Source organism: Chelonia mydas, chromosome 9, assembly GCF_015237465.2.
Source record: "Chelonia mydas isolate rCheMyd1 chromosome 9, rCheMyd1.pri.v2, whole genome shotgun sequence".
Taxonomy (NCBI): Eukaryota; Metazoa; Chordata; order Testudines; family Cheloniidae; genus Chelonia; species Chelonia mydas.
In genome coordinates, this window is record NC_057855.1 from 11,546,804 (window position 1) to 11,563,302 (window position 16,499).

The 16,499-nt window shown below is 42.6% G+C and overlaps 1 protein-coding gene across 12 annotated transcripts in view; it reads right to left on the reverse strand.

The window, feature by feature from the left end:
• LOC102929528 (mitofusin-1) overlaps positions 1–12,453 on the reverse strand; it is a 74,340-nt gene extending 61,887 nt beyond the window's left edge. For 5 of the 12 annotated variants that reach the window (XR_005226835.2, XR_005226836.2, XM_037909258.2 and 2 more), the window contains exons 1-6: positions 12,338–12,453; positions 10,739–11,069; positions 9,626–9,694; positions 8,683–8,790; positions 6,543–6,674; positions 5,280–6,209 (exon numbers count right to left, since the gene is read on the reverse strand). Coding sequence is in view for 9 of the 12 variants with exons in the window: in XM_037909258.2 (XP_037765186.1) it covers positions 5,280–6,209; positions 6,543–6,674; positions 8,683–8,790; positions 9,626–9,683 (1,228 nt within the window). In the remaining 3 variants the exon portion in view is untranslated. Of the gene's footprint in view, positions 1–2,883; positions 6,210–6,542; positions 6,675–8,682; positions 8,791–9,625; positions 9,695–10,738; positions 11,070–12,337 lie in introns of those variants that run through there. The other 7 variants (XM_037909259.2, XM_037909255.2, XM_037909256.2 and 4 more) reach the window with 6 other exon arrangements.
• Positions 12,454–16,499: the final 4,046 nt, after the last annotated feature.

Here is a 16,499-nt window from a genome sequence, read left to right on the forward strand (position 1 = left end):
CAACTGTGTTTGTAACAATGTTGTCTGGGATGGTGGGGTGTTATTTATAATGCAAAATGCAAGACAGTACTCAAAAGCCTGCTGGTGCATTGAGACCATTACCTATCCTATCGACCAATATTGTCTCATTGATTCCTTGTACTCCCCAGCCTGCCTGTCTGTATCCACTTCTTGTCTCTTGAGTAATACTTAAGGATTGTAAACTCTTTGGGGCAAGGACCATCTTTTTGTTCTGTTTGTATAGTGCCTAGCACAATGGGTTACTGGTCCATAACTGGAGCTCCTAGGTGCCATGGTAATACAAATAATTTTTTTCATCATAAAAAGTAAAAAGCAAAATGACTTCATTAATTATTTACTTCATGTGGCACAAGATTGTTTACTTCATGTATTTTCAATAACTAACATTTAGCTTTGTTATTTCCTACAATTCTGAGATGACTGAAACCTGTACTCACTACAGTGATGTTGGTTAGGAATGTACGTGTGTGTGTGTGTGTAGGGGAAATCCTGTGACATTTCTATATCAGCAAAAGCTCTAGTGCAGTCACAGTTATACTGGGATAAAAATGCTTTTCCCAGTATACCTTATTTTTCCTCAGGAAAATAGTACAAGCAATACCAGCAAAAGCACTCTTTTACCGGTATACGCTGCATCTACACTATGAAGGTTTGCCAGTATAGCTAGAATGTTATAGTTATATCAGCAATCCTTTTCTAATGTACACTAGGCCTCAGTTTTTATACTCTAGTATTACCATACAACTAATGTAAACAAATTTTCAAAAAATTACATCACTGTGCATCTTTCTTAGCATACTGGTTTCATTTGTTCCGTATCTGTCCTGCTGGCAATAAGATAATCCCTTTAAAGTTGCTATTTTCCACCTTTCAAACGGACTTGTATCAATGACAAACTGAATATCCTAACTAGAAGTCTTCATCCAGATATCACTGAATTTTGTGCTGTTTAGATTTCATTTCACCTACTCCTACTCTTCCAAACTCCCAGTCCTTGAAATCTTAGAGATAAAGCTAAAATGGAACTATAATAAAACATGTAAAACAAGCCACCCCTTTGGAATTCTACATACTATCAGCACCAGCCATAACTTAATCAAAGTCAGCCATACACATGAATGACAAATCCCCAAAACAATCTTCTCAAAGACTAAAGAGCACTGACAGGTCTTTACATTCTATATCTCATCTCACAGACTGTAATGCAAACAACCAGCACTGAGGGTGTTCATGGAGAACATATACAGTTTACTACAATATTGCCAATAGGGATGTATTTTATTGAGAGTCTTGTAATAATTAGTGTTTTTCTTAAAGCCCTAGTCTTGGAGTTATGAGCTTTCATTTAAAAAATATTTCTAGCCCTCATGGTTGAGGCGTTGGAATACACGACTTGTGTGTAACCAGAAGGAAGGGGATAAGAACCAGATATGTATTATTTTTAAGCCAATCTCAATTTTGGGGAGCTCAACTGAGGGTTTTTGAATGTTTTGATTTGGCAATACCATTACTCACAGACACAAACACGTCCTAGAGGTGTCACTCTAGTAGACAGGTGACCACATTAAAAAAAAAAAATCACAACAGGATTTGGCACTCTTGTTTGCAGCCTCAAAAACACCAAAGACTAATGGGAAATTAATTCTCGTCTCACTCTTAGAGATGGTTTCTCTCGACCAGGGTTGAGGTAAACTGTGGGACCATGGGGGTAGCGAGGACTATCAGTCTCCAGGACCTCTAAGCTAGCTTTCATGAGCACTAAAGTCACATCACACACTAAATTTATTCTCTTCTTCAAAACTCTGGACTTCCACTTTATAATGCACTTGGCATTTGATATATCAAACAGCTTCTTTTCAATCTGTAACTATCTTGTCATAATAAAACAGCTACAGATATATTATTCCCCTTCAGTTAGAAACTTGAATACTTTCCCCAACAGCTGCAAACATACTACTTAGCCTTTTGACTTCCCTGCAGATACTAGTCTATTTATCTTACTATCTTCAATCACCTTATTCTTCCTGCAGCCTGTAAATCCACTCACTAACAATCCTAGTTTCTGCTCCTGTTGACCTATAATAGCACATCACCGGTTCGTGTTAACTTCCTTTCATCCTCTGAAAAATATTGAGATCAGAGTCAAATTTTTTACCTCTATTTTATTCTCTTGCTTATAAAATTTCCACCTAACAGGAGCTTGGATCTGCCTATCAGTAGTATCCAAGAGCTTCATGGCCATTAACACTTCTGTGAGGCAGGTAAATTTTATCTCTCTTTTACAAATGAGAAACTGATACCTGATATGCCCTGTGTAACTTGCCAAAGGACATCCAGGAGTCAGGAATTATCGAACCCAGGTGTCCCATGTCCAGTGAGACCCATGTCCAGGTCTCCCATGTTACAGTGCTCCATCCACTAGACTATCTTTCCTGGGTGATACAATGTTGCTCTGTACAAATGCACCCATTTCTTCCCCATCCCAGCAATCCTATGCACCTCTTCACATACCACACACACATACTCCTTCCCCCATTCCCTGAAAGGTCCCACATCACAGTGGCTTCTCCTCAAGAGTTTATCAATGCCATTCTTTGAGTCAGCAAGATGAAGTCAAAGAGAGTGACAGGCATTCTCTCCTCCCAGCTCCACCTCCAAGGATGAAACTGATTTCCCAAATCTGAACCGGGCACAAATTCTTATCTCCATTTTACGCTACCAGCAAGGTGAGTGGTATCCAAAATACCTCAATAGCGCATAAAAATATCACTGTTGTATTGAAACTGATTTAAGCAAGCCCATTAAAACATGAAATGGGATTTCTGTCATACACTCTAATAAAACCATGTTAATACAATAAAGTCAGGACAGGTCCAATTTATTCTTAACAGAGACTGCAGAAGCAAGTTAGGCATCTGACTTTAAAATAAATTTAAAAAGTCACCCCAAAATCCCAGTGCATCCTGATTTAAAACCTGTATCATATTCTTTAACAAAAATAAAGATCTGTGATCACAGACAAAGCCAGTGTTATAAACTACACAGACACCCTGACTATTTATTAATGTCTGTCTTTACTCAAGTTACCGAGCACGTTCCTTCTAGGTACGCCAACTCCCTGCCGCTACCAAGATATTTGAAAAGAAGTTGCATTCTCAAGCATATTTTGTAATTTATAGTTGAAACAATAGTATATAAGGGGAAATTTATTATGGAGTACTTGTTTTTTTTTACAGGGTATCCAATCATAAATGTGTAATAGAAATCAATATCATTTTAACAAACTTTGAAGGTGAATTTAAGGTATTCAGTGTCTAAATACATGCAAATATACCTTCTGAATAGCTAGTTGGTGTTTGTTTTTTAGGAATGATACTTAAAGAAAAACTTCTAGAAATATTTCTAGAATGACATGTATTTGAGACAAGTAAGTTCTGTAGGTCGAAGAGGGCCAATTTTTATCTTTTAACTGTATAAATTCAGCATGTAAATCTTGCACAACTTTGTGCAGAACTAGTAACAAGGATCTCATTCTTACCACTGCAGAGAAATATTTTACACATGGACTGTATTTATACAAACTTACATTGGACAATTTCTTACATTACAAATTTACAATCAATACAGACAGAAACGTAAAGTCAACCACTTAGTTGCTGGCTATTTTACCCTTATAGCTTTCACAGTCTAAGCTCTCTCTCTCTCCTCTCATGCTACGTCTAAATAATTGTTCAGGTCAGAAATATGGAATTGGAATGAATTTATAAGGAAGATAACATGAGGATGGCAGTGTGCAATCTGAAACGGTTTGTGAGAAGTTTTCAAAATGACTATTTATAATGTACCATAATAAAGATTTAGATACAGAAGAGAGGAATTTTAGAATTTCTGGAATTAGAGCACATTCCCTCAACCCTTTCAACAATGTAAAGCTAACTATAAATCTATGGTTCAGTCTTGCTATAACTGAAATCAATGGCATACCCCATTTTAATAAGAGTTTAATTAGCGCCACAGTGCCGCCAAACAAATCACTCCTTTGGGTACGTTCTTAGGTGGATCCCTAAGCAGCTTCCTTTCTCACTATCCCTTAGAATGTGATATAATCTCTATAGGCAACATTTGTCAGCTGGGTGCATCATAAGGAATAGAAACATGGGACGGCGGAGTGGCAGATAGATGGGAAAGAGACAGGAAAAAAGGGGGAGATCTGCGGCAGTTATGGGGAAAAATGTGACACTTGTCAGGGGAAGGGTTAGCTGTGGGACAGTTCCACAGCTAAAAGCAAAGCTGGGATCAAACAGTTGACTGAGAAAGGACAGCACAGTGTGAATGTGGGGCTAGGGCAAGAACACTGGCTAAGAGAGGTCAAATTTAGGAATTTGTTATGGTGGAGGAAGTAGGAGGGCTTGTCAGTGTAGCAGGAGGAATATAGGATTGGAGGCTTCTTAAGGGAAGTGCTAGATGGGTGCTTGCAGAGAGGCCACTTTTTAGAGCATACATGTCTTCACTAGCCCAATGAACTTTACTGAGGATGAGTATACTCACTTAGCTCCTGAGGAGGTTAATGTGTGTTGGGGAATCCCATTGAGAACAAACACCCCTGTTTGCTAAAGTGTAACAGTAAATTAAGTACAGATTTAAAAGAGTGAAAATAGAAATGTGTTTTCTCTTCCATTTTACTTATCCAGAAAGAGCTGCTTTCCTGTTCTTCATGTCAAACACACATACCACTACATGTTAGCAGATGGAATGACCTTTAAAATGGCTACTATAACATGCAACTCCCTCCACGTGACTGAACAATCATCTTTTAAATATAGTTGTTCCCTGCCCACCCAAGCTCTAACACCAGGAAATTCCCAAAAACAAACATACCAGTCATTAAACATGTTTTGTTGGGGGAGGGGGGGGGGAGAGTCAACTGGCATTACAATTATCCACTGTAGAATCTCTATTACAACTGTATTTAATATTACCATACAACACATTGGAAAATACATTTTAATTCTAATAAATTGACTACAGAAGAAAAAAACATCAAGCTGTCTCATGTATCTGAAGGTGACTTATAAGATCTTTTTCATTTCCAAACCTCATTAAGCAATTGGTACACTTATGAGGCAAGTCTGCTGAATGCCTGAAATCCAAATGAGTTTTAAGGTCTTCAATCTGTCCTGTTGAATATTCACAATATTGACACAAATAAATCCCTTCAGATAAATGAGAATTTAAATGCTTGCAATATTCCAACATACCTGAAAAGCCTTTCCCACAGTCGTCACAAACATGGGGGAATATTTTGGTGTGTTCAATCGCTACATGTCTGTTGACATTCGTATGTAGCCTACTCCTAAAGCCACACACTTGGCATACAAAGAAGTTTTTGCATTTGTCAAAGCTAATTTTGTTTATGAGGCTGTATTGTCCACGCTCCTTGTTGCTATAGCTATCACTTAACTCTATTAATCTACATGCATGCTCATTCACCACATGGCTATGCAAGTCTTCTGGATCATTGGTTTCATGCTCACAAAACTGACACAGATACTGTTCATCACAGCTGTGTTCCTGGAAGTGCAGGTACAACTCGCTGCTTGAGGAGAACTGCACATCACACTGCTCACACCAATAAAGATGGTCATTGAAATGAGTATCTGCTATGTGCTGACTGAGGTTCTCAAATATCACTGTTTTGTAGTCACAGTATTTACAGATGTAGGGATCTTCCTCATGTATTTTTACATGTTCAATCAGCAGAACTTTGCTGGAGAAACTCTCTTTACATACTCTGCAGACATTGGTATCTGTACATGTCTTATGCTTCAGGATCATATGCTGCTTTAAATCAGAGAAGTACTTGCTATTAAACTCACACAGCTCACACTTGTATAGGCCACTACTGTTTGCTCTCAGCAAAGGCCACTTCTGCTGAGCAGTGATATTCAAGGCCTGGTTCTTCTCAAAAAGTTTACAGCTTTCAACAGGTATTTCTTCAATGTCTTCAACTTCTAGCTTTTCAGGTGAAACAGTTTGCGTCTCTATATCATGAACTTCTACAGCATTAACTTCTGTAGTCGAAATTTCTATGGTTTGAATATCTATGGGTTTCTCCTCTTCAGTTGGACTGTCACCAAATATAGGAGACTCACACATGTCTTTATAAATTCCATTATTAGCACTTTTCTCTACAAGAGAAAATAGAAGATACGAGCCACAGTTTAAAAAAAACAAAAACTAAAAGTTGCAGAAGGGTTGAAATATTGCTTTTCATCGCCTGTAGCAGTTTACAAAAGAAAAACGCTAATATTTTCCTCAAGCCACCGAAATAAAATTTCTTTTCAATAAGGAGACCAGCTAAATGAAACACCCTTACACGTTTAGATCTATCTATAAATTTTCTTCATGATCAACATTTTCTATCACAGTTACATTGAAAGACAACACACACACACTTCCCCCAAGTTCAAAGAAAGTTTTTCAATACCCAAGAATTTCTGCAAATATACCTTTACAATTACCTTTCTTTTTTGGGTCTGTAAAGTGCAACCCCATGACATTCGACTGTGCCCCACTCCAATGAGATGTCCCGGCATGCACTGGGCTGCCATCATCATCAGTATCTAGAGTCTGTGCAGGAGCATGGAATCTACCTATGAGGATAAGGGAAGTCTGGTTTTCTTCTCAATATCCCAATGTTCTCTAAAAATTTCTTTGTAATATGATGGCACTGTGGACATAATGTAACCCACTAAATTCTACAATCAAAATACCCACCCCTACAACATTATGGCCTTCATCTTCTCTGCACACAGGTAGCCAGACATAAATGCTTTATCCTGATTCTGATGTAAGGCTGCTGAAATCAAGATAAAGCACGTTGTATTGGGACCTGGTAGTCTCTGTAGGCTGCTTCCTCACATTTAGGAGAAGGGCAGCTACAATCAACTCTATGTCAATCCTGATCAAACTATACTCACATTTTTGTTTTATGTCACACAGAAGATCAGTCCTTACTGTCCAAAAATAATACAAGTGCACCCAGGGTTAATACTATCTAATAATGAAAATAGCATAGAGTCCTCTAGGTTTGAAAATTGAATCTTGATTGGCCAGCATAATTCAAAAAAGAAAACCAGACATTTAAACATTTTTAAGATTCCTAATGTTTAACTTTTCATGTTTGTTAAACTTAATAGAGGGGATGCTCACTCTTCTCCCCAGTAGGTAAAAACAGCACACCTGACTTCCAATAAAAGTGCAAAATTAACTGTCCTCCATGTAATAGGGTAACTTTTGTCAGCTGATAAAAACATTCTAACACAGCTGGGTACCAAGGAAGTTGAACTTTTTATATATTTTAAAAAGTGAGTCTATGCCACATTAAAAATAGTCATCTTAACGTTCGAGACTGTGCCATATACCAGTGGTTCTCAAAGCCAGTCCGCTGCTTGTTCAGGGAAAGCCCCTGGCGGGACGGACCAGTTTGTTTACCTGCCATGCTCGCAGGTTCGGCCAATCGTGGCTCCCACTGGCCGCGGTTCGCCGCTCCAGGCCAACTGCTTCCCGCAGCCCCCATTGGCCTGGAGCGGCGAATCGTGGTCAGTGGGAGCCGCGATCGGCCGAACATGCAAGCACGGCAGGTAAACAAACCGGTCCGGCCCACCAGGAGCTTTCCCTGAACAAGTGGCGGACTGGCTTTGAGAACCACTGCCGTCCACTGTATTATGTATAATCTGATTGAGTTAAATACCATTAATACATAATTTTACTGAGGTTTTCCTGTATTGTGGTATAAACTGAATTGTTTGCTCTACACGACGCAGCTTTTCACTAAAAGTCTGATAATGGAGTTTCTAATTATTTATTCGAGTTCCATTGTTTTCTCTTTATATATGAAATATGTACAAAGACCTATATGAGAGCTCTAGAAATTATTTAAACCCAGATTAACACTGACCAACAGATTCAAAAGCTAATAAATTTCTCTCTCTGCAAACAAGTTTTAGCAGTAAATAGCTATAGCTGATTATGCGGAAAAATCTTTTACAATCCTTTTTAATTTTAAATTTCTAAAGAGGCAGAGCAAAAGTTATTCCATAAATGCTTCCAACTGCACAGTCCTTCCTATTCCAATACTTCAATTATAATGCTGAAGATTCAGTGTTAATTTTATTGGAGAGAGAAAGGAAGTGTATTCTTACATTCACTCCATCCTATACTTCAAGGGTAACACTAAGCAGTGGGCACTTGTATAATGAAGTTGGTCTTTAGATGCCCAAATCAAATAGTTAAAAGGAAATTTCTGATAAAGCACCCTGTTCCATCTGACTCCAATCTTTGTTTACATTATTTTGACACCATTCAACAAATGTTTTAACTTGTGAAGTCCAATAGTTGTCATAAATACCGGGAACTGCCAGGCCTCCAATATTTCTATATTTTTATTATAATGTTATACCTTATTGAGAAATAGAATTTCAAATAAAATTATTTAATAGCCTTCTGCCAGTCTTGGAGAGTGGAAAATTAAATGTACTTACATAGGAAAGTTGTTGCATTTTTTTGCATTATGTTGCTGCTTTTCTGGACAGAACTTTGATACACCTAGGTAAGTGTTTGTCAGAGGAGATTAATAATATAATAGGAAGGTAATCTTACCTCTGTTTTCAGAAATTTTAATGTCTGGCTGTTTCATAGAACAGACACTATAGCAGTGGTCAGAAAAGATTCCATTGTTGTCTATATATTTGCTTACACCTGAAGAATCTAGACAGAAAAAGAAAAAAGTGTTTAAACCACAAGTTGATACAGCAACACATACCTTTAAAATACACACACATTTACCTCAGCGGTAACATCTATGTTTCTTAGACTGTATCCAAATTTAAAAGACCATGGATGGCCTAATACTAAAAATATTTAGCATTTATATAATGATTTACATCTTCAATGCACTGTACAGACATTAATGGTTTTTAAAAGCACTCAACATTAGTCTAACTCTGATCCAACTGAAATCAACAGTAATACTCCCTGACTTCAATGGGAGCAGAGTTAGACCAACACTTTTGATAATCTCCCCTAAACACCTGGGTTAGTAGCTTTGCCCCCATTTTACAGATGGGGACACAGAAGTTAAGTAGCTTTCCCAAAGCCGCCGAGGAAACGGGGAACAGCAAATGACTAGAGAAACATTAACAATGGCTGGCTTAAATGGAACAGTTTTAAAATTGTTTAACAGTGGTGCACTCATAGGGAACAGAGTAGCAACATGTTAGTCAGTATCCGTAAAAAGAAAAGGAGTACTTGTGGCACCTTAGAGACTAACAAATTTATTTGAGAATAAGCTTTCGTGAGCTACATCCGATGAAGCTTATGCTCAAATAAATTGGTTAGTCTCTAAGGTGCCACAAGTACTCCTGTTCTTTTTTCAAAGGAACAGTGTACGTTCACATGAATGTGTTTGAATTTGCCTCTTAGTTTATGAGTCCTTCACAAATTCTTGCATTTTAGTTTTCCCAGGAAACAAGAGAGGTTTATTTTGAGGAAAGTTACAGTAACTTACACACTGAAGTGTCAACAGTTCAAGCTGTAGACTCACCTGAGTAACGTGAAGGATGTAAAGTCTTCCTTTTCCTCTTTTTAGGATGTTCATTCATTTTGTTTCAGCCTAAATGAATTAAAAATGACAATATCCAAGAACTGGTTACACCTATTTTTGCTGGTTTGCAATCATGAATCAGTGCTTAAAGATTAATTATTAATCTCAGTACACCAGCAAAGCACAGAAACAGACTCCCCAAAAGGTAAATTCCTTATCACAAAAATTAAACTAATGTTCAATTCTGTGTGAAATGACACTAATCTGCAAGATAAAAATTCATGTTCTGTCCCTATTTTTTTTTTTTTTTTTTTGGTTTAAGTTGAACGAGCATGGAGACTGAACTACCCTCTCATCTGTAGAGGTGAATGCATCCAATCAAGGCACAGACACACCAGTATAGCAGAATGAAGAACGCTGTACTGCAGCTTCCCAAGCTATACCTGGCTCTGAGGTCAGAGCAGGGTTTACCACTTTGTGGGCTCAGACACCCAGATATGACCAGAGGGCTTGGCTTCAGTGAGGCTCCATATGGGTACTGACATCTGCTCATATGGAGCTACCAAAAGAGTCAGGGCCATAGTTTTCTTTTTAGATATATTCACTGGTGCTGGGTGACTACATTATACTTAATGGGTTTCAAAAATGCCTAAGGCCACATCTACACTAGTGAGCTTACAGTGGCGCAGCTGTACCAATGCAGCTGCGCCACTGCAAAATCGCTCATGTAGCCGCTCTACGCCAACGGGAGAGTTTTCTCTGGTCAACATAATAAAAACCACCTCCATGAGCAGCGATAGCTATGTTGGCAGGAGAAGCTCTCCTGCTGACATAGTGCTGTCCACACTGGCACTTCTGTTGGTGTAATTTATGTCACTCAGAGGTGTTTTTTTCACACCCCTGAGCAACATAAATTATACCGACAAGAGTAGTAGTGTAGACAAGCCCGAAGCACTAGTCCCATTGACTTGTGCTTCTTAACGACATAGGCTTTTTTGAAAGACCAATGTCTCTCAAGTTACCATTTTTTGCCTCCCACCATCCCGAATAGTTCTGTAATATTGTGACAGAAATAAGTGCTAAGCACACACACACTACACTCCGGTTTCATACCTCATTCCTTGGGATAGAAGAGTAATGGAGTTCACCCCATAAGGAGGGACGATCAGCACTTTGAGTCACTGTCAAGTGGTCGACATGACACAGGAAGTGGCATTTTTAGAGCCAACTCCTGCCATCTTTTGTTGGAGATTACCCCTGAAGTGGGCTTTTTGGGGGAGACTCTGGAGGACTTCTCCCCAAAATGCATAAAATGTTTACATGTTGAAAATACTAAAAAGAGCCCTGGCCCACCCAACTTACTAGAGGTAATCTTCAATATCAGCAAGAGGACTAATATCTAAGAAATTGATTGCTATACAACATCCAAATGTGGAGAAAGTATCTGCAAGAGAAAAACGTAAGTTATGCAGCAGTAATATTTTAAAATCCTGGAAGCATGGAGTGCAAAATATCAGAGTAAGAAGTATCACAAATACCGACAAATACGGGGAAATCAGAGATCAATCAGAAAGCAATATAAAAAGTTGGGAGTCATAAAAGATATATGTATTAAAGGGGCTTATTTCAACTTCTGCAGAAACTTATTGCCTTTTGCTGCCCCTTATTAGCCTACAACAGACAAAAAGGTGGAGATGATTCTTGAAATAGCTGTGACATATTGGCCATCAATAGAACACAGCCTCCTTTGAGGTGAAATCTCAGAACACATCATATTCTGGGTCTTCCTCAGCCTCAACATACATATATAGGGCCTGACCCAAAACACAATGTTTTCCCTTCTAGGCAGTGACACCAACTGTGGCCTGACTAGTCAGGAGGAAGAGGAGCTCACACAGAAGTGGATTCTGAGAACAGATTAAGGGGGAAAGAAACAAACAGCTCCATATTCTACCTCAAAAAGTTGGGATCACTAGAGCTAACAGCTCCAGATGTAAATGGGAGGGGACAGGTAGGACATTTTTAATAAAAACCCACTTTGTCTCAAACTCTATTCTGCTGGTTTGACACAGCCAGCGTTTGGGGGCCTCCCAGGGCCTATTTCCGCAGGTTTTGGGGGGAAGGTGGCTGGAGAGGGGGAAGTCAAGGCTTTTTTGGGGGGGAGGGGGAGTGTTTGGAGTCTACGCCTTAATTGGCCTCATGAAGCGGTTACCTAATGAGGGGTTTTCTTAGACATGATTGTACCGACACGCAGAGAGCTTTGCTAGGAGCCTTGCCCCAGAGCTAAGCCAGAAGCTGCCCCCCGCCACCCCATGAACGCGCACGAGACACAGCCCCCCAGGGTGTGGGGGACAATGGAAGGGGGGGGGGAGAGGAAAACAAGCTTGCCAGGGGGCCGCCACACGGCAACCCCCGGGGCCGGGAGGCTGCCAGCGGGACCTGAAAGTCCCCAGGGAAGCCGGGGCGGGAAGGCGCGCTGCCCTGCGCGGTTCAGCGGGACTTTTAGAGCAAACGCGGCCTGGCGCCCCGGGGGCCGGGAACGGGGGCCCGTGGGGAGGGCGATGGGGCAGCGGGGGGGGCGGCGTTGGGGCCAGAAGCTGAGAAGAGGGGCTGGAAGGGGGGGGGAAGCCCAGGCGGGGTCATGGGGACGGAGGAGTCCGCGGTTACTCCGGGCGGGCCGGCACCCCAGCCCAGCCCGCACCCCGCGCTCACCTTCCGCTCCGCGCCCTGCTGCAGGCCCCAGCCGCCGCCGGAACCGACCGTGGCCGCAGGGGAAGGGGCGGGACGAGGCTGGGCCCAGGCGCAGCCACCCGGCAGGCGAGCCCCCTGCGCCCCCTGCCGGCCCCGCCGCCTTATCGCAGCCGGCGGGAGGAAAGCCGCGCAGGCTGCTGTGGAGTGGAGCCCGCCCTCCCCCTCCCAGGTAACCGCCAGGCCCATCGCCATCCCGGCTGGGGCTACAGCCCTATAGCTATACCCGCCCTGGGGCAGAGCCCTATAGCCATACCGCCCCATAGCCATATGTCTCCTGGGACCCCAGCCCTATAGCCATACCCCGCCCCCGCCACTCCCCTCCCCCCAGGGCCCTAACTCCATTGCTGTATGCCCCCTGGGGCCCCAGCCCTATAGCCATGCTGCCCCATAGCCATATGTCTCCTGGGACCCCAGCCCTATAGCCATAGCCCCCACCAGCCACTCCCCTCCCCCTGGGGCCCTAACCCTATTGCCATATGCCTCCTGGGGCTCCAGCCCTATAGCCATGCTGCCCCATAGCCATATGTCCCCTGGGACCCCAGCCCTATAGCCATACCCCCCCCCCAGCCGCTCCCCTCCTCCTGGGCCCTAACCCTATTGCCATATGCCTCCTGGGGTCCCAGCCCTATAGCCATGCTGCCCCATAGCCATATGTCCCCTGGGACCTCAGCCCTATAGCCATACCCCCCCCAGCCAGTCCCCTCCCCCCCGGGGCCCTAACCCTATTGCCATATGCCTCCTGGGGCCCCAGCCCTATAGCCATAGCTCCCCAGCCATTCCCCTTGCCCCGGAGCCCTAACCCCATAGCAATATATCCCGGGGCCCAGGCCTATAGCCATACTCCCCCCAGCCATTTCCCTCCCCCCTCGGGGCCCTAGTCCCATTGCCATACCTCCTGGAGTCCCAACTCTATAGCCATACTGCCCCATTGCCATACCCCCTGGGGGCCCAGCCCAATTACCATGGTGTCCTTTATCTATACCCCCCGAGGACCAGTTCCATAGAATACCCTCACTGGGGACCCAGTGCAGACACATAGCCATGCCACCCCTCACAGAGGACCCACCCCTCAGGAGAACCACCCCAAAAGCCATGCCGCTAACCACAGGTAACTACTCCCAGCCCCGAGAACCACCTTCTCAAGGTAGACTGAAGGAACCCATGCCCATAGCCATGCCATCATTCCCCCAGGGGAACAAAGGAACCCAACCCCATATGCATAGAAATTTCCTTGGGGGGGGAACAACCCCAGAAGGAAATTAAGGGAGCCCTTTCCCCATAGCACTCTTACATATGGAATCCTCAGGAGAACTAAGGGATCCCACCCTCATCAGGACACCACCCAAGGGAGCTGTTCTCCCACATAGCCCTTATAGATGGACCCCGTGGTTGAGAAACCCAACCAAACTCCCATCCCCAGCCTGGTAGCCCATGGATTTACTTTTCCCACTGAGGCTGTATTTTATTTTCTCTTCTTTTTAAATGATCATCCTATTAATTTTTTATCTTAAAAAAAAAACAAAAAACCTTCTCCCAAGGAGCACTTTTGATATGGTCTCCCACAGTATTCTTGCCAGCAAGTTAAAGAAGTATGGGCTGGATGAATGGACTATAAGGTGGACAGAAAGCTGGCTAGATCATTGGGCTCAAAGGGTAGCGATCAATGGCTCCATGTCTAGTTGGCAGCCGGTATCAAGTGGAGTGCCCCATGGGTCGGTCCTGGGGCTGGTTTTGTTCAATATCTTCATTAATGATCTGGAGGATGGCATAGACTGCACCCTCAGCAAGTTTGCAGATGACACTAAACTGGGAGGAGTGGTAGATACACTGGAGGGTAGGGATAGGATACAGAGAGACGTAGACAAATTAGAGGATTGGGCCTGAAGAAATCTGATGAGGTTCAACAAGGACAAGTGCAGAGTCCTGCACTTAAGATGGAAGAATCCCATGCACTGTTACAGACTAGGGACCGAGTGGCTAGGCAGCAGTTCTGCAGAAAAGGACCTAGGGGTTACAGTGGACGCTATATGCCCCCTAGGGCCCCATAGAATCAGGGTTGGAAGGAACCTCAGGATATGAGTCAACAGTGTGCCTTTGTTGCCAAGAAGGCTAACGGCAATTTAGGCTGTATAAGTAGGAGCATTGCCAGCAGATGGAGGGACATGATCATTCCCCTCTTCGGCATTGGTGAGGCCTCATCTGGAGTACTTTGTCCAGTTTTGGGCCCCACACTACAAGAAGGATGTGGAAAAATTGGAAAGAGTCCAGAGGAGGGCAACAAAAATGATTAGGGGGCTGGAGCACATGACTTATGAGGAGGGGCTGAGGGAACTGAGAGTATTTAGTCTGCAGAAGAGAAGAATGAGGAGGGATTTGATAGCTGCTTTCAACTACCTGAAAGGGGGTTCCAAAGAGGAAGGATATAGACTGTTCTCAGTGATACCAGATGACAGAACAAGGAGTAATGGTCTCAAGTTGCAGTGGGGGAGGTTTAGGCTGGATATTAGGAAAAACTTTTTCACTAGGAGGGTGGTGAAGCACTGGAATGGGTTACCTAGGGGGGTGGTGGAATCTCCTTCCTTAGAGGTTTTAAAGGTCAGGCTTGACAAAGCCCTGGCTGGAATGATTTCATTGCTTTGAGCAGGGGGTTGTACTAGATGACTTCCTGAGGTTCCTTCCAACCCTGATATTCTATGATTCTATGAAACTGATTGCTGCTTCTTAAAGGTGCTGTTGTAACACAGTTGGTGCTACTCTTCCCTCTGGGTCAATGCTGAGCCAAGGCCCCAGCACGCCATTGGGGGGCACTAAACTGCTAGAGGTGCCACCTTTCACTTCACAGAATAGTGTATTTGTGTGTGTTCATTTGTATGGATGTGTCTTACATTTTTATATGCCAGGGTTAAGGGAAGAATTGTCACTTTAAGCAGCAGTGTCCCCACTGGAATGTTACTACCCCTAGAACGTTGCTATGGGAGCTTACCTAGGACCAAACCAGGGTTTGTTGGGGTGGGATTCCATGCTAGCAAGGCTTGTGCAGTCTGAGGGATACCTTGAAAAAAATGGCTATGTAATAATGATCTTGAGAGAGTCACTGTCAAGAAGCCAACATGTAGATATTAAAGATGTTAACAGTGCTATGAGAGAATATTTATGTCTTGTCCTAATTCTCATTTCACATTGATTTTATATCTATGTCATGTCTTCTCTTTCCTTCTGTAAATCTGCAAGTGTTGTCTATTCTTTAGGCCTATTCCTGTGTCCAGTGCAGTCAGTGTCAAAATTCTCATTTACTTCAATAGTGCAAGTAGAGTGTATATTGTGTGTGTTTGCTGTTTGTTTTTAAGTACTAATTTAAGTATATACTATGTTCATTCAGAGATCTGGATGGGATTCTCACATTCACTTTTGATAAATAAACCAGAATGTAAAAAGAAAAGGAGTACTTGTGGCACCTTAGAGACTAACCAATTTATTTGAGCATAAGCTTTCGTGAGCTACAGCTCACTTCATCGGATGCATACTGTGGAAAGTGTAGAAGACCTTTTTATACACACAAAGCATGAAAAAATACCTCCCCCCACCCCACTCTCCTGCTGGTAATAGCTTATCTAAAGTGATCACTCTCCTTACAATGTGTATGATAATCAAGTTGGGCCATTTCTAGCACAAATCCAGGTTTTCTCCCCCCCACCCACAAAGCCACTCTCCTGTTGGTAATAGCAGCAATTGTGTGTATAAAAAGATCTTCTACACTTTCCACAGCATGCATCCGATGAAGTGAGCTGTAGCTCACGAAAGCCTATGCTCAAATAAATTGGTTAGTCTCTAAGGTGCCACAAGTACTCCTTTTCTTTTTGCGAATACAGACTAACACGGCTGTTACTCTGAAACCAGAATGTGTGTTTATACATTCATAATCTAATTGATCTATTTTGGATATTTCTGATGATCCTTTCTTAATAGTATCCATGTCGGCTACTGACTGTAGAGAAAATCTGTCATTCAAGAGCACATGAAATGAGACCAGGAGATAGAGAAACAAACAGTTGGGACTAGCCAAGAAATATTTCTCAGTGGCGGGAAATTGAGGAGAAAACGTTTGTCCCAATCAAACCATTGG